General features: G+C 32.9%; 1 protein-coding gene across 1 annotated transcript; it reads left to right on the top strand.

Annotated features, from left to right (window-relative positions):
* Nucleotides 1-14,320: 14,320 nt before the first annotated feature.
* Nucleotides 14,321-17,737, top strand: LOC132720069 (uncharacterized; the record flags this gene model as incomplete). The annotated part of the gene is made up of 3 exons (XM_060704056.1): nt 14,321-14,480; nt 14,776-14,899; nt 15,903-17,737. Coding segments are annotated over 3 exons (450 nt in total), but the record flags the coding sequence as incomplete, so codon positions are not given.
* Between the last annotated feature and the right edge of the window lie 1,711 nt (nt 17,738-19,448).

Raw genomic sequence — 19,448 nt, 5'->3', positions numbered from 1 at the left:
ATGGGAGGTTCTCTTAGCACAAATCGTTAAAGCTCTAACATACCAAAATATTTTAATACCCCGAGTTAATTATTTAGTCAAAGAAGGTGTAAAAGAATTAATTTAATAAAAAATCTTATTCAAGACATGTTTCATTTTGCAATTAATGTTAACGGTTTATTTATCAGATCCTCCCATAATAACACACGGCTTGTTTTTGCTAGTGTGTTGTATCGTTGAAAAGTGCATCAGTGGCGCCACCGCCAAAAAACTATAACGATGCATTGTTTAAAGTATCTGTGAAAAGCCCAAATTAAACAGTTATTATTTTTTAAACAACTAGATGAAACACTTATTTCATATATCAATGTACAATATTGTAAGTTTCAAGCAAATAGGATTTCAAACAATTACCCCGATTTAATGAAATATTAACTTGATTTTCGATGGAATTAATTATACCAAAAAAGGACTATAAATAATTTAATATATATCAAGTGCAATGTCTATCTAAATTTCTTATTTCAATCTTGATTCGATATAAATGTAAAAAAAAAACTGTCTTCATTCCCAAGACTTGTATTACTCCAATATCTTTTATAACAAAATTTGTGTTTGTCCCGGGTTTGGTGAAATCCAGAAAGTAATCTGTACCCTATTGATTTGTGGAAAAAACATTGTTTTTCCGCCCAATTGATGCCTATCTTTTTACGCATGAGCTTCCGTAAAATCGACGTAATAAACGTTCCTATATGTGCTGGCATTGAATCTCTTGGAATGAATTTAATTAATCAATCGTACAAATTACTATTTAATACAGAAATTGTGAAACAAGGTCAAAGATTTTTTAACTTCACCGTATGCATGTCACCAGTGGCAAAAATACTTGAGAGGGTTTTCCGTCCGGGTAATAAGAAGTTGCGCCGATAATACAGATTTAGGAGCTATAAACAATATGACAATAATGTCTCTATAAAAATTTCGACAGCATTTTAAATTACTTATATACACACAGATAAAATACAGTCACATCAAAAATGCATGTAAGCAGATTTAAAAATACCAATCAGATAAAAATCAACAATATTGCAAGACTTAGGTTCTTTTAAAAAAAAATAAACGGCTTCTGCCATCTTTCTCTTTGTATTAGTCACCATCGTACTGTTTTCACAGTCCCATGGTACTGTTCATGTTTCGCGCCGGTGGATGCCTAACGGCCAACATTGTAATTTCCCCAGCAAAACCCAAAAAATCTTATGCTCTCTTTACTTAGCTTATTATATTGGATCCAAAAGTTAATTATTGAATCAAATAACAAAACAACAGACGTCTTAGCCAAACATTGTATTTGACTTGTTACGGTTTCAACAGAACACATAAACCAAGCAGGCAAATAAACATTCTAAAAAAAAGAGAGGGAAACGGGATCCCTAAAGACATTTAGAGTGCGCCAAAAAAAATTTGAAAAAAATTGGCCCCAATCGTTCAAATGAGCCCTGTTACTGGGACAGGAGAATTTGTACGTACAAGGCTTTTCCACTTTCACCACACCCTTTTAATAACTGTTCTTCAACACATTTATAATGTTCACTATTGGTGACTGCTGTTTTAACTTTTTCTTGTTATGGCTGCGAATTAAAGAAGAACCTCAACAAAAGAAAAGCAATTAATTTAAACATATATACAATGAATCCTTATAAAATTGTAAATAAGTACATTTGAATACACTTTTTACAAGGCAATAATCAGCCTTATCTTTATTAAACTTATCAAATGCGAGCTTTATTACACCATTATGAAAGTTCTATATATTAATATTTCAGATTATAACTTTAAACTGGGAGTATCGGCGCTTTTTAAATTAAAAGCACAACATTTTACTTGTCAAGTTATCGCTCAAATCTTTTAATGATATATATATTAATGATACTTATAAAAAAACTTTCAACAGGCAAACCACATAAATTCATAAAAACACATATCGTATGATTAGAAGCAACATATAATGACTGAAATGCAGTTTGTTAAGCATCGCGCTTAAGATTTTATATTTCTAAAAAAAATATGTCTATATTCATCAAAAACCATTTCTAACGAGAAAAAAACAGATGACATGCCGTCAATAATTTCTTGTGATGACATATAAGACGCTAGCGATTATATGGTTTACAACCGTTTAGGAAGATACTAGGAGTGTCTGGATTTACAGAAAGTGTCAGGCTTTATTTGAAAGAAAAACCGGGCCATACGGGGCTTGAGCTAAATAACATAAAATGACTGTTATAAAGGAAAAGTGTATTATTTGATTATAATAAATATAAACTTTACCATATACTGTAAAAGCTCAAGTAGCTTGGTGCGATAAAATATAATCGTTATGATCAGGAAATCTTAAACAAAAATATAGAATTCAAAGTTATTTACATAAATCATATATTGATCTGATCTACTAAGCCTAAGCTGATGTCACGAACCTGATAGTAGTCTATGTGATTGCATTGACAAATTGTTCAGCACGGACCTATAGTAAATTCTTCCAGCTTATCAAACATCTTATCCATGTCCTCTCCCCACGACCTACGTTTCCTCTCTTACACTCCGCTTTAACACATATAACTATACACAGTCATAATACGAATGCAACACACGTGAGACAAACCCCCGGCACGTTCCGATTACTGATGCGCTATCAGTGACTAACCACCGACTTCGAAAAAAGACTTTAACCCTAACCTAAATAACCAGGTGCTTGCCTCATTTTACATTTTAACGAAAACCAAATACTAATATTATATAGGTATTTGGAAGAAGAATAATGAAAAGACTCTGTAACACAACATGGCAATATACTTCCATTATCAATGATACTCTCATGATTTAACGTCTATATGTTAAACCTTGAACGAATTTGACTGTTACCATGTAGTATCTAATTTTGTTCTATGAAAATCAACACCCAGAAAAATGGATATCGAATATCAAATTTACATACACTTCGAAATAATATTATACCTACATGCAGGCATACATGGTATTAACATAAGTTAAATTTACAAATACACTTAATGCCGTGTATCTTCTGTTGATTTAAGACCCTGACTCATCTTTTGCTAACGCTCATTCCCAAAATGTTTTAAAAACCGTGCTGATGTATACATGTGTAATCCTATACCCTTTATTAAAAGTCACGCATATAACATGCAAAGGAAATTGTTATGAATGCTATCCAATTCTAATACCATATTTCCTCTTCCCCTTTAAACTACTTAACAGCATTATCTTATAAAAAAAAAACATACTAAATGATTACCTATTTCCAAGTGATCTTTATTTAATGTCTGAATCTGAAAGCCCTAGATAACGGTAAAGCACTAACATGAGCCTTTGTCAGATTATTTAACATTACAGTATGTGTAAGTTTTCCAGAAATTGTTTAGGATTAATGTTTTAAATGTAAATTAATTAAACCTTTTGTTTTTGTGAAAAAAAATAAGTTGCCACATATAATGACTAACAACTAATTTATTTAATGGTGGTGGTTGGGAGTGTGTTGTGATTGTCGTTGTCTGGTGTTATAAGTGAACGGGAAAGAATAGACTACAAAAAAAGGTAGTTAATAATTGCCTGTCCGTTTGTATTTTGATGGCCTCCAAATTAATGATTTCCTTGCGTTTACACGTGTGTTGGTTATTTGCTGGGCTTAAAGTAGTTTTAATGTCCGCGGCCAAAAAATAATCATTCACTTATTCGATTCAATATAGGAAATACAGCATATTAATTTTAAGAAATGAAAAGGAAAACCCTTGACCGCGCGGCCAAATAAAGCCTCATCATGAATAGACATAATAATAAAGTAATTTAAATAACAATGATAGAGCCAAAGAACACCAGCATATAGCAAATCAGCCAGATACACTTCCCCCAGGCAGATATCTACATTTTTCCGCGCGTACCGTATTCCATCTCACGCCACCTTGCCGAGTGCGCGTATCGCTCATTGCTCCATTGACCAGCCGAACCGCCGACCGCGTTTCACCGACTCCATCTCTCGTGAGACACTCCAACTCGGAAAACGTTTGTTCCTCTCTGCCATCCGCTTTAAACACAATACAATTTACAGTAACAAATAATGAATGAAAGATAAAGCTCTTTAATCCTAGAGAAAAGCAAGAGCACTTGCATTGCGCGTGTCCAATCCTCAACTCTCCTTTGTTAAGAAAAAAAACAACAAACAAGACTGCATATTTGAGAAAATGCTATGCCACCGCATGTGTTCAAAAACATTGCATATCTTGTCATCAAAGCGACAAGGAAAGTAGGTTTTCACATCATCAAAATCTAGTCAAAGTGTCAATTTTTACAACTAAAACTGTGTACATGAGTCAAATGTCATGCTAGACTACCGTCAATGGAAGCAGAATACAAGTGGAAACCGCCGTATGCCGCTCATCAAAACCGCCTCGCCCTTGGACCGCAAAGGCAAATTAACCGGTTCTTCGAACAAACAAACACCCAAGAATAGCTCTTAACTAACACATCTTGATGACATGGAATCCTCCACACCAAAAATAACACATTTACCGAAGATGTCAAGAATATCCTACCAAGCGTATAGTACCTTAAAGTCATCCCATATCGAGTAAAATACAGTTTATGTATTTATTTTTCTAGATAAATATAAGTATAAACTAAACAAGGATATACAAATTGAAGAAAAATCCAAACTTGACACCGCGGGAACAAGAAGCCCAGCCATATTTTGGTCGACTCCAGTTGCCGAATCGACAACTGTAATTGCCCAATAGAGGAACCTATAACACAAGAATCCAACCGATATAACGAACTAAACCTATGGCAATAAATACAAATCAATCATAAGCCAGCATGCTTAGCCAAAAATCCCAAGCACCTAAATTGTAACCAGCGAGCATGCGAATGCTAATGTAAGAGTGTTCCAAATATAAATACAAAATAGCCAATATTACCTAAACCACTTTTGCTCTGTGCATGTGTTTTCATTAAATTAGGTATAAAAAGCCGTACAATGTATTGTGATTTACTTTGTTTACATTTGCTACTTTAATGCAAACAATTTTAAAATCAGTGCAACTGTTGCTACTTACTTTTCAAGCATTAATAAAGCAATCTAAACATCCTTCAAAACAGTACAACATTTAGTGGACGAAAAATGTGTACAGTTGTCTTGAGCCTAAATGCTGCCTTCTAAACCGAGGAAATGTGTACTTTTTAAAGATATCTAACAGCGCGTTTGCATGCCGTGTAAATACATCATCATTATTTAGAAGTTTTTTTACGTTAATAAAATTTAAGAAACATACAATTGCCGAGTAATTTCCGATATTTATTTGTATCATAAATGCTTAGGCAAAATACGTTATACAATAATAATTGTCCATATTAAACAAATGATGAGGCATACATTTGGCCGGCAAAGGGGTCTTTCTTTTCATTTATTAATATGCTCTATTTTTCTTTCGAATTAGTATGATTATTTTTTGCGAGGCATTAAAAACCAGCCGCATGTTAAACAAGTAATCGCAACATCTAGACACAAACATCTCGATCAAAAACCGTAAAAACAAAGTTAAAACGCCAAGAAAATCATTTAATTTGAAAAAAGCATCCAACATTAACCCAAAACCGGGACAAAGGCAACTATAACTCTACCTTGTTAGACTCTAATTTTCGACAACCTTAATAATACTAGGCAATTTTGAGATGTCCCTCTACTATCTTATATAGAAAGAAATAAGCATATTAATTTAAAAATGGAAGAGAGTGGGGGAATAACCCTTTTCCGTTGGCCAATGATTGGCTGGGCTGTCTCTGGAAATCGATTGTAATAGACCTATTATATTGTATATATAAAAACAGTAGTCTACGCATTTTGTAGGATACACAAAAAACATTGAGTCCCCTCGAAAACTACTGAAATGTAAGTTTTCATTAATATTATAAACGTAAAAAACTGGCAAAAAAGTGATTTTTGGCAATTTTGAGATGTCCCCTCGTTGCCATGGTAACAGGAAATTTAAGACTGAGCATGTCGTTACAAAGGCAATGGTCCAGTCAACATTTGTGCCAAGTTTGATTAGTATTGAAGCATTTTTCATAGTTTCATAGCAGTTTGAACTTGTGAGAGGAGGCTTTTCAGTGAAAATGGCCATTTTTCACAATATGCTCATGGGGGAAAGGGTTAACTAAAAAAATTATAAATGTTACAAAACAATGATTTTTCACCAAAATTAGGTAAAAGACCAAATGTTAACATGGAAAAACTAGATTTTGGGTGGTTCCAATGTTTTTCATCATTTTTTGTTAACCTTTTCCCTTATATAAGCGTGTTTCGACGGCTTTTTGACCCCCCCCCCTTTTTGAGGCCTCAAACAGTGAAAAAATGCCCTATTTAGGCCCCAAACACTGTTTTTCGTTTGAGAAATGTTGTTAAAAAAATTGACCATTTTTTCGGCGCCGTCCCCCATCCAAATATTACATCAGGGGGTTGCCAGAAGGGGGATGTGCCCCCTTCTGTTTGGGGGGTTTGAAGGGGGGCGGAGTCCCCCTCATCGCCAAGAAAATTTTGGACTTGTGAGAGGCTTTAAATGACCCCAGGTCGATCATAAGATAACGTGTAACCAACGCTGAAAAGCCTTTGACTCTATCTCAATCCCTTGAGAAGTTGCAGCACTTTGAAATAAATTTTGATGGAAAAAATCGAGGCAAAAAAGTGATTTTTGGCAATTTTGAGATGTCCCCTCGTTGCCATGGTAACAGGAAATTTAAGACTGAGCATGTCGTTACAAAGGCAATGGTCCAGTCAACATTTGTGCCAAGTTTGATTAGTATTGAAGCATTTTTCATAGTTTCATAGCAGTTTGAACTTGTGAGAGGAGGCTTTTCAGTGAAAATGGCCATTTTTCACAATATGCTCATGGGGGAAAGGGTTAAAGGTTCCTTATTTCTGAAAAAAGGCCCGCTTCATCCAAGCTCAAGTCCAAAGGAATGGCCATAGCTCTATTTCATATGGTAAAAATTGTTTAATAGGTGTCTTTCAAGGTATATTCTGACCTATATTGTCAATTTTTCAGTTCCTTATAGTGTCCGTTAGGATGGTCTTACCTTCATTCAAAATGGAACTGTATTTGTAATGTATAAGATTTTAGGATTTTGGTCAAGTGATTCCAGGACAACTTTCTTCATAAAGTCAACATTAAAATGTTCTATCAATAAATGTTTAACAAAAATAAAACCGTCTCCCTATTTAAATAGGACATGTGTGTGGGTTTTACTTTTTTCGCAAATTGCATTGGCAGTTGTAAAAGCAATTAAAAAGTGATAAATGCTAATTTTTTTATTTATATTTCAGGTGCAGCGATGACAAATGTGCCATCAAGCAGAGAATGTTGTATTCAAGCTCAAAAGATGCACTAAAGAAGGCCTGTACTGGCTTTAAGAAAGAATTCCAAGTTAACGATTTGGCTGATCTTACTTTGGACGAATTGCAATCAAAATTTAAGAAATAAGATAGCCTAACTTGAGTTTCATATAGGCAATACCAGGAAGACTTTTTTCATTAATTTCTTAAATAAGATAGGTTATCAGTTTTGTTTTTAATTGTAAGCTATTATTTTGGCATCAAATGCTCTGAAGATATTGTTTCATAGAATAGAACTTAATAAATGTTAAGATTTTAGTTTAATGTACATGTTATGATGTATATCATGCTATTATTTAAATGGAATTGTTCAATGTTAGATATTTGCCATCACATTTATATAGATATTCTTATTTGGTTAAGATGGGAACGAAAATGTGGAGATGTAACCATGTTTCATGACGATTTAAAGAAATTATTTTATAATATAAATCCTTTAATTTGGGACCAAAATAACAGGGTTTTTTTTTGTGTGTGGAATGAAACCTTTTGGCATTGAAGATCAAATATTAAATGGTATTCAAATTTATGCTTGAGCTGATATCACTGTTAAGTTTTCTCTCTTCGTGTTAGAACACTCGCAAATCTTTTGAAAGAAATTATTATGATTTGAAATCTCCATATATAGGGTTAGTTACACAATCAATTATTGTCAAAATTTATGACCATTACAATCTAAGATGGCATTCAAAACATATCCTTCCTGTTATCATTAAGATAGATCTAAAAAGATTTTTTTTTTCAAAGTTATTTTCATGCCCACTTTCTATCAACTTGAACTGTGATTGAATTTCAGATGTACAGGTGTCTAGGCATTACATTTTCGGCATTCAGTTTCTAAAATCTTCATTTTTGGGGTTTCCAAAAATACATTCTGTATTTATGAAACATTCTTTCTTAATTAAATTTCTTTACCTTAAAAAACATGTCATGAAGTCAGGAATCTGCTTTATACACATTTCTACCAGAAAAAAGTATTCTTTCAACATTCCGAAAGCTTTGTAAATGTATATACTTGATATGTTGCTTTCAACTGCCTGCACTAATTACTTGGATATTTCTTGACATTTTTTACATAATATAAATAAAGTGTAAAGTAAAAAAAAATAAACTAGAAAATGTGTCAAATGTTATTTGTGTTTTAGAAAGACCTTTTTAATTGGTCCCATGACATAAGCTTTAGAAAATCAAAATTTTTCATTATTTTTTCATTTTTTTAGCTCACCTGAGCTAGCTCAGGGTGAGTTTTTGGGATCGTTGAATGTCTCGTCCGTCCACATATGTTCGTTATCGCATGGTTTGGAACTTTTTCTTTGTTCTTACTAACCCATTATACTGGGTACACTTTCAATGAGCATTTGAAAACTGTATTGATATATAGCAGTACAAATTGTTCATTGATTCATATGGGGAAAAAGTTTTTTTCGCACCTTGTATATATCAGTTTTTTTCACTGAGACTGCAATGGGGCAACGGTAACGAACATTCCCAGTAGCAAATAGTATGAATTATTTCCACTGAAAAAGCCCTTAAATCTTGAATCCGAATAACTTGCTCAAGGTATCAGTTTACAATCCGACGTTGTTTTAAGGTAGTACACCCCTAATGGGCACTATAAGGAATTGTAAATTTGACAACATAGGACAGTTATATGCCTTAAATGCCACCTGTATGCAAAATTTAAACAAAATTTACCGTGTGGTTTATGAGTTATAGACATTTTTATGAACTAAAACTTTGCCATTAGAAGGGACTTTTTCAGAAATGAGGAAACTCTAAATAATCTATAATATCATCATTATGAAAAATGTTTTCCTTTTGCTCATTGTTAAGAAATAAATAATGACATATAGGTAACAAATTAACCAAGCAAAATGATTGTTTTTAAACGAAATGTTTTTAATATGTATAAAAATGTAACCCTACCCCACCCACTTTTAACACTAATTTGACCATTTCCCTATGTTAAAAGCCTTATTTAAAATATCTCTAAAATTTTCCAAAATGAGGGGCTATTTTCAAAGTTTGCCTAAATTTTCTTTAATGTATATTGGTTGGTCTTGCAAAATATAAAATACTTTTACCGTTTAGTTTTTATTTTATCGAACTTTGAAAATATCTGGTATCATATTTGCTATTAAATTTGGCATTATTTAGTAAATAAATACCTACAATAATTATATAATTAAAATAAAACACTTTTTTCTTCCATAGGGGGTCTGAGAGATTAATAGAAATGTTAAAAAGAAAATAAAGAAAGAAATAAAATTGCCCCTTCTGGGGTTTGAACCCACGCCCCCTCAGTTTCAATACACTTTACAGTGATTTTAGCCTATTTGAATACTCTTCAAAGTGGAGACAGTGCATTAGGGGTGTACTACCTTAAGTATACAATATTATATTATACATAGCTGTAAGGTAGCTTACGAAATCATTAGCTGGTTTTGTTTCGGGATGTTTCTGGAAAAAAAAATTGTCTCTGCCTAACGGCTTCGACTCTTTTTTTTTTAGCAGAAAACACCCTTTGATGTCGCCCAGCCAGTGTTATATCCTTGTAACTAACTCGTTTATATACTATAACTATTACTTAACACTCTAGTGGTCATATTTTTGACTCAATTGTCATCAAACTTGGTCAGGATGCTTGTCTAGGTAATTGCTCATGGATCATCTCGGATGAAAAACTAGGTCACAGGAGCTAAAAATAGAGTAGTCCTGTTAACACTAGTCGCTACTATTTTGATCACAATATCCTGGAAATTGGTCTGAAAGTTTGTTTTGAGGATTTCTAGGTCAAGTTTGAGTATGGGTCACATGGGGTCAAAACTAGGTCAAACTGCTCAAATATGAAAAATCCTTGTTAACACTCTAGTGGTCACATTTTTGACTCACCTGTCATGAAACTTGGTCAGTATGCTTGTCTAGGCAATTGCTCGGATGAGTTCGATGGGTTAGGTGAGCGATCTAGGGCCATCTTGGCCCTCTTGTTTTAAAATGTCATGTGCATGTGTAAAAACAATATACCGGTAAAAACAAGTTTAAGATAACAATTCTGACCAATTATGTGTTGGATTGAGTGCTGAAATTCATAATACCACCGGATAAATGTCACAAGGACCAGCCACCTGCTGTCTATGTCCTAGCTATTTTCATTTTAGTTAAGTGTCTCTAGGAATTGGATGCATTTTCAGTTTCTACTAACATAGCATGCATTTTGAGTACATGTATATCTAACACCAAAAATTGGTATCTTTAATAAAATAATATATGTATTCCATGTATGTCCGAAGCCTGGTTTTTGTTTAAAACTTTAAATGATATTTGTTTCCATAATGTTAACAATAATGTTAATTAGCTCGGTTAATTTGCTTGAAAAATCACCATCTATTTGATAAAAAGGACGCTTAAAAGTAGTATTGTCGACAATACTTATTAAACTTCTTTTTTCTTCTTTTTTAAATGAAGTACAAGTTACACAGTTTGTAGAAACCGTAAAATATTTCTCTTCACTTTATTTAAAAAAATAATAGACTTTGAATGGCGTTCAGTTCACACGGGTACTTACGTGGTTTATAGAAATGTTCGCAAGTAAAATAATTTGTTTTCTGTAGTACACACGTATGATGATTAAACATCCATATACAGGTGGTGTTTCGATAATTTGAAGTAAAATATTAACTATTTTGTTTAAGGAAAAACGAAATAATTGTATGCAAGTTTGTACACTTTTCATAGATATTTTTATTGGTTTTGATGTGCTCAGAGGAACGAACAACTAGCGGACAATCTCGTCATTGTTTGGACATTTTATTGGGAATCGAGAAACGAGGAAGAAGTCTATAAAACTCTTTATTTGCAACAAAATACAATGCAATACTGACTATCCGGTTTCGAAATGTATAAAACTATAAAAGTCTTCAAGTTACCTGGAATCACCAATATAGTCAAGATTGATACCGTCCTGAATAAGTTTTACCCTGAAACAAGGTTCCAACCAGGAAATTGCTAGGTCCACTTAGAGCAAGAAGCATTGCCTGTTACAACTAGGAGATATTTTTTTACCATATTAAATTCCCCAATATTGTGTTTTAAAAATTTTTAAAGGGGGTGGATATTGTCCCTCGTTGTTTTTTGCGTTTTTTGGAGCGCCATAACTGCAAACTGATTCATGTCGCTTGCAACATGCTTGGTGACAGTCACTTGTGGAATCGGACTAGGCGAAATTTAGTCTAGTTCAACTGTGCGGCTTTTTCCTACTTGTGATAATAGATCTCTTGATGATGGAAATTTTCGGCCCTCACGTGTGTTGGAACGACTGTACTCTTTGAGATAAGATTGAGCCGTCGTCATGACCATTGTAGTGCGTGTTTAGACCAGCCTGCGCATCCCGCGTGGTGTGATTGCATACGTTTCTATCTTACAAACTCCTATAGCAAAGGAACTGTTATGGCGGAACGGCTGTCCTGATCCAGACTGCTTTTATTGCGCGGGTCTGGGTCTGGATACAGCTAGTCGCCAAACCATTTCATGATTCGTTTTGTTCGTCGACTGCCTAGCTGTACTCTTTTATACTTGTTACTGTGGTACGTTGTGTTTCTGTTCAAATAAAGATAAGACTGCTTTTCAAGGCAGATCTAGAAAATTAGTAGAGCGAATACAACGTTCTGACCAAACAGCAACTCTGACCTTGTATGTTATACAGATCCTTACATTGTAGATTTATGGTAGCTAATTTTAATCAGATTGACGGTTAGTCATCTACTTCTCCTCAATGATAGCTCCTCGAGAATATAATACGGATCAACACTAACGATCAACTTATCAGGTCTCAACGACCATATTGTGTGTATGGCAGCAAATGATTAGTCACATATGCTTTAAGCATCTGTAAGTAATATATCTCAGTAACATGGTTATTACTTAATGTATTAAGTCGCTCTAATGACTTTACATATCTTGGTGAATGATGTTGAATACATGTTAAATATAATATATATATATCTATAGTATATTTATCAGTGTCTTATATATTTAAGTGCTGCGCAAACTCCAATATTATCGCATGCATCGTTAACTGAATATACATATATTTATAATCTGAGAGTAATAATGATATATCCATGCCGCCGGCAATTGCAAATTTCGTAATATTTTTGATCATCAAAGTTGACCACTTTAGACTTGAGTAAATCTTTTACCCCTTATATGCCACCTGTTCAGCATTATATAAAGAGGGGTGTCCGTGGACTAGTGGTTAACATCGATTACTTCAAACCTCGCCAACATCTTCGAAATCTTTCTTAGTGAGAAAGCTATCCAGCTAGCTTATGGAACTTTGGTCGTTCTACTCGGGTGCCCGTTTGTGCCTGAAATAATGCACAAAGGGACACCTGAGGTCTTCCTCCTCCAGTAAAGCTGGAAAGTCGCCATATGACCTACACTGGTGCGACGTAAATTCAAAGAAACAAACAAAATAATACAAAGAAGAACCAAAACAGGAAAGAAAAAGAAAGAAAAACACAAATTGACAAATAGCGACAATAAACATTCTCTATAGCAATTTAAGCGCTATTGAGTATTCCGACTGCCAAAGATGCGAATATATTACATGTAAATTAAACTTTACATGTCGCTAAAGTATCGTCTCCACTTTATCTATTTTGTATTTTTGAAAGAAGATCGACATAAGCATTGTTATGTAAATATCGTATGTCAATTAGCGACATTGCTTAAAACAGGACACCGTAATGATTTTCAAAGTAAATTTGCACTGATGGTCGCGTGTCAGCTTTTTTTTTGCGTGTCAGCTATTTTTTTACAGAAACGATATTAGACAAAATATACCTTTCGGTTTCCAAGATGACAGCTTTTATTTACAAAAAAGAGGGGTGCGAGCACTTTCATCGTTAGAACCAGGAAAACATAACGCATAGGACGCCGGCAACTGCTGTTCCCTGTCTTATTAAATTTTAAGGTTGAACAAGATTATTATAGAGGGTTATATGCCAAACAGAAGACATCAGTTTGAACGTGCCAGATACCTGCCAGAATATGAGGACATACAAAAGCGCCATAAAATAGTTGTTAAAATTCTTAAGAGGCTTAATAATTAAAACAATGGTAATTCATAGGGTGCAGATGCCCCCCATCTGCTGACGAACAGTCGAATACATGCAACTGATTGTGAGGACTATAAAAAGCCACAAAGAATTGGTAAAAATTCTTAAGATATTTAATAAAACATTAATTTATTGTAAACTTGAAATGTGTACACGGAGATGTTCAAATGTCACTGTTTTGTGATTTTACAAAAGGACAGTCACAGGCAAATTTATATCTCCCGCACCATGAGGGAGCATCCAAGTGCAGAATAATGAATTATGAGAAAAGCAAGAAATTGTATCATAGTAATCACTTTACATCGTAATACTGAAAGAAAGTTTATGTATGATACCAATATTTAGTCTATAATTTAAGTGTCTTTATATACACTGCATGCATACTATATTTTGTGTAAAAGATAAATGTGATTTATTTTTGCATGGGCTATAGGCCAAGAAAAAAATAGATTTTGTCAATTGGCATTAAATTTATTCCGTTTAAGCCCTTTATTTGATTTTTTCCTGAAGCATTTTCTTTTTCTGTTGATGTTTTCTTTCCAAGTTATTTACAAAAATGAAACGCATGTTACATTGTATAGAAACATTATTTTCAAAGTTACGGAACGCTTCCTTGCAATAGAAGGAGGTTGGAAAAGGAGGAGAAGATTGATCTAATTAACACCGGCGTAGAAAACGAACAATTCAGTTTGCGACACGAAGAACATAATCTTCACAAAACATTTGTGTATTCATTACTTTATTATCTGTATTGGTTAATTTATAAAATGGTGTTTTCTCTCCTTTGCAGTCATCAGGAATCAAAGTAAAGGAAGAATGTAAGGACAGATTTGATGAACTCAAGATAGGCCACAAACATAGTTATATCATCTATAAAATTGACAAGGATTTGAAAAATATAGAAGTAGACTGTGTTGGCGCCCTTGGTATGTTAAACTTTTTGTTTTACTGTTTGTATCACATATTTATGCTTATTTATTTAGTAAACTGTAATAACGTTCTGGAAAAAAAGTGAACAGGCCTCTGAGTTTATCCAGCGGTCGACATTCCGTGTGTTTCTTGGATATCCTGGTGGAACCCATTTATAATATTTATCGCAATTAGTGAGGCCAAAAATCTTTTTAGAATAAATGATGAATAGATAACAAAACGTTTCTTGTGAGATACCCCTTAAACTTTTCGTTTATTTAATCATATATTTATATAAATGATATATTGCAGGCGAGTCATACGATAGTTTCTGTGAAAAATTAATTGAAGCTGGTAATAACAAAGAAGGGCGATATGCTGTTATGGATTGCGAATATGCGAAGGGTAAAGCTAGCAAACTTGTCTTCATGATGTGGTAGGTATCCCTGTTGGTATAACATGTTCATTGTACTTGATAGTGTTAGAAAGGAGCATAAGAAGGTGCATTTATTATAAAGTTCAGAAAGTCTCAAGACTTATTGTTAACCGCTGTAAAGTTCATTGTTTTAGTTTATGAATAATTCTCGAAATTCATACTGTCGAATTCAATAAAAAAAGAGTCAAAAACGTGAAAAAATGTACATGTGTACGCATGGTACATTTATCTTTCTAAATTTATTTAAGAAATTTCAGTGCTTTACTTATAAAACATTCTTTTCTGAATTATATCCGAATATATGAATATATTGTACAAGTAGTATATGCCATATTTTTCCATTTGAATGTCTTTAATGTCAAACAATGTAAAAGGAATTAGCTGTTTTACCAATTTTATAGCATTGATTAAAAAGAAAGAAAGGCATGGTTGTGGTATTACATATAAACACAGATGCTGATTTCTCTTATATGGTCAAATACTATATTTACTCTTTACAGGTGATAAATTTGATTCAGTCTTTAGTTTGTCAGAGTGTGTATCTCATTAATACATATTATGTTTCAATTTTTGGATTCAACTTTTGTTGATCAATTAGCTGCCATTACTTCAAATTTGCATAGAGAAAAAAAACATTTAAGAGGTCCCAAATTTGGCCCTGTGCGGAAATGCTTTTCATATCAATACACATGCACATAAGTATATTCCATGATATTTTTAAAATAGTTAAACTATGACAATTCTGATCTTCTTAATATTCTACAGGCTTTGCTTTTACACAGATGAGCTAGAATTTGAAACAAGACATTTGTCTAGCTTAATTGTCTTTAAAAAGGTTTGATCCCTAGTATTTAAGATTTAGCGCTAATATTCTGTGTGTTAAGATGGATTGAAAATAAAAGACCTAAACGTTATGAAAACGTATAGCTTTTGATTCCTTTATTCCCTGCAGTTTTGTATTTAAGAAACAATGGTCTGACGTTATTCTTGCCTTGTATTTTAGGCTCCCTGACAACCAGTTGGGAATTAAACAAAAAATGATCTACTCATCTAGCAAGAAAGCACTGAGAGACAAGCTTCAGGGCATCGGCAAGGAGATGCAGTGTAATGATACAGACGATTTGGCTTGGTCTGCTCTTGTAGAAAAATGTCAAAGCAAATACGACTGAACAGTATAAAATCTAGTACATGTTGTGTTAAAGGTTATATGCAAAATCATTTTACATGAAACATAATCCATCCATTATTATGCTCATTTACATTAGGCTGAAACATATGCGGATGGGTGTAATTGTTATTGTAAGTTAAAATAGTAATTTCGATATATTTCCCATTGATCTGTGTAATGTGTATGAATATTTTAATGCCAATTTTTGTCTATATAAAGTTGTGTTACTTTAATTGAATTGTATCTGAATAAATTGTGAAGAACGTGATTTCGGTCATAATCAAAGCAGTCTGGCTTCTTTTCCATAAAAGGTATTGTAATTTACAAAACAAAATTTTTAAAAAATCTCTGTTGTTGGCCAAAATTTAAGTTTTTTTTCATGCTGTCTTTTTAAATATTTTTTAAAGAGTTTTTTAATCGATTTTAACGATTAGAACGTTTTGCCATACAGTACCCATAACAGTTTCGCCGAAATGTTTTCTGTAACATTTTGATTATTCTGTATGTTTTTCAATATATAGCTTTGTTCTAGTCTGTGAGAAAAAGTAAAAGTAGATGCTTACATTTTTCGTTGATATGTACATGTGCATTTGAATAAATTTGGAAAGGAAGATTGATATGTGGTAATATTGTTGATGCATAAATTGTGAAAATGTTACCTTTTCTGTTTTTATTTGTTTTATTCAGGAATAAAGCCAATGATTTCTCTTGTTTGATATTTAATGCTGAATAATTGAAAACTGTAGAAAATTCCGACATGACGGGGGAAAACGGTCAAAATTTTTCTCCCTGGTCGTGTTTCCCTATATTGTGGGTATTCCTTTCTTACCAATCTAACCTAGAAATTCTTTAATATGAAACGGAATTATGAACAGAAATTATGAAATGACTGCATTAGTAATGTTATTAATTACAACATATCATAGATTTTCCTGCCTCCGTGTATGTATCACTAAGCTTGCAAGCAAAGTTCCCGGTTGTTTATAAGTCAATCGTCATTAAATGTTTTGATTATAATGTTCAGGTACTAAGTTTGAAAGATCATGGTCACTTGCATGTTTTATGAAGAAACTTGATTGATTTCCGTTTACGTTTTCATACTATATGTGCATGTAATAGATGTTTACATATGTATCCAGGTCTTGGTTGCATAATTATAGTATGTTATTGCATTTTTACTTACCCTTTTAAGATGAAATTAGCATCTCAATAGTAGTTTCAATTGTGCTAAAAGAAAAAAGCTCAGCTCGTACAAATTTCATAGTCGAAGGATCTAGCAATAAAGTAAAGACAAATTGAAATCAGTATATCAATTTGTGGTTGTATAAAATTCTTTTTGTAAATTCCTTTTTTCCATGTTCTGATTTATAATGCAAGCTTGCTATAATTCGCCATAGTTAATGGCGAATGATCTTATAAGGAGAAATGGAATCATATCAGATTCTTTTAGCTTGGCTACTTTTGATTGATAAAACTTGACTTTATTAAGACGAGGTTGTGATATAATATCAGAGAGCAGCTCGCACTGGTTTATGTGTAATTAGATATTTTCTGTGGTTGTAGTTTGGAATTGTTCGAATCACGGCATGTTTTTGCTACATCATTTAATATGAAACAAAGAATGGACAATTATGTAATTTTGTTCAAATAAAACTATAACAAAATCAAAATTTGTTTCTTTTGTTAAATTTTATTTGGAAAATCCGAGAGAATTGTAAACAATAATACGCGGTATATAGTTGAAATGTTGTATTTACGTAATCCAGGCTTATCCATGCATAAGCTTCGAAATGGCATGACTACGTACTGTCAATAGACTGCTTCCTTTATCCATTTACTAAATCCATAACCATTCTTAGAATAACAGCAGTGGTTACGACTATATACATTAAGTATTTCATTATCTGAAGAAAACGACTGTATAGTTTTGTATTCCTGAACAAAAACCAAATCCACAATAGGCAAATTTGAGGCATATACATGTACCTGCAAACTTGATTTGCGCACTGTACATTATATTTTATAATTTGTTGATTAGACTCCCGTCTGTACATGTAAACACATATATAGAAATATACACTAGAAACATATACATGTATAGCCATTCTAAATGGAAATACAGGAGACAGTTAACTTCTAAGGGTGACAACTCCCCAGCCCATAACACAGATGTAACTATACTGTTTTATGCACTGAAGATTTATCTCCCTTAGCTACAAATTTCACTTTTATATCTACATAATTAGATAAAATAACTAAAAGTATCCTTGTTAATCATGTTAAAACAAGATGTAAAAGGATTGAAGTATAATAATATGCCAAAACAAAATGCTCCACAGTTTAAACATGGCTGTAAAATAATTGTGTGTGATTTATCAAATCGGAGCACATTAAAATTAACAAGGAAACTTTACAAAACAATATACTACGGTAACACTAGGACAATATATATGACATATACAAGACAGGGTATTTTATGATTGCTAATGTTCTTTTATTTAGGATGTTATAGCAGGTTTTGGCACTTACAATTGCTATGTTTGCATTAGATATAATGTATCCAACCTTAATTATCAATATCGGTTAAATCATATGCAAAATATCATAATCAAAATGATACATAATTATGTATTGTATTGAAATCAATATTAGAGAAACAATTAGCTGGTACACTGGAAAGTTTCGGATTTGAAATAGCGCGAATGAGGAATACGAAATGTGTGCGTGTGTGCGTGCGTGTATTTTATTTAAAGTAAAATCAAGATTCAGATACTAGGAATTTCCTAAAGTAGTTGCAAAATAAAGACTTATTTCCGTTTGTGCTTTTGTTTCTCGCAATATAAAGGAAGTAACGGTTGATGAGGGGTATAACAAAGAAATATGAAATTTATTCATTTATGTCCCTGCAATAACACATAATATACATGTATTTAACTAAATCATTCAATTAAAGAATTGGAGAAGCACTCCTGTCAAAAAAGTACGCTTGATACAAGTCACTGGTTACCAGTATGACGGAAACGATCGGAAAGTTATTTTTATCTTTATTTGTAATATGTTCAATGTTGAAAAATACTTCATTATTTATAAATTTATTCCTCCCCCTCCCCTTTTTAATTAAATACGCGTTTTTATCATATCATTTACTGTTTATGAAGACACTTTGAGAGGTCACATTTATAAAATGAAGGGGATTTAAAAGGAGCTGTTTGAACGAGTTACTTTTCATTAACTCGTCAATTGGTGTAAATGGAAATGGTCAATATAAGGCGGAGATATGATTTTGTTCAAGATGGTTGCCCTCTGAAATCTGGAGTGAATAAATATTGCCTTGACATCTTATCTATACTAGTTGACTTTTATGGACCATGTGCCTTTATG

Source organism: Ruditapes philippinarum, unplaced genomic scaffold (genome assembly GCF_026571515.1).
Source record: "Ruditapes philippinarum isolate M1 unplaced genomic scaffold, ASM2657151v2 ctg1073_1_1_1_1, whole genome shotgun sequence".
Classification (NCBI taxonomy): domain Eukaryota; kingdom Metazoa; phylum Mollusca; class Bivalvia; order Venerida; family Veneridae; genus Ruditapes; species Ruditapes philippinarum.
This window is presented reverse-complemented; position numbering and strand designations above follow the sequence as displayed.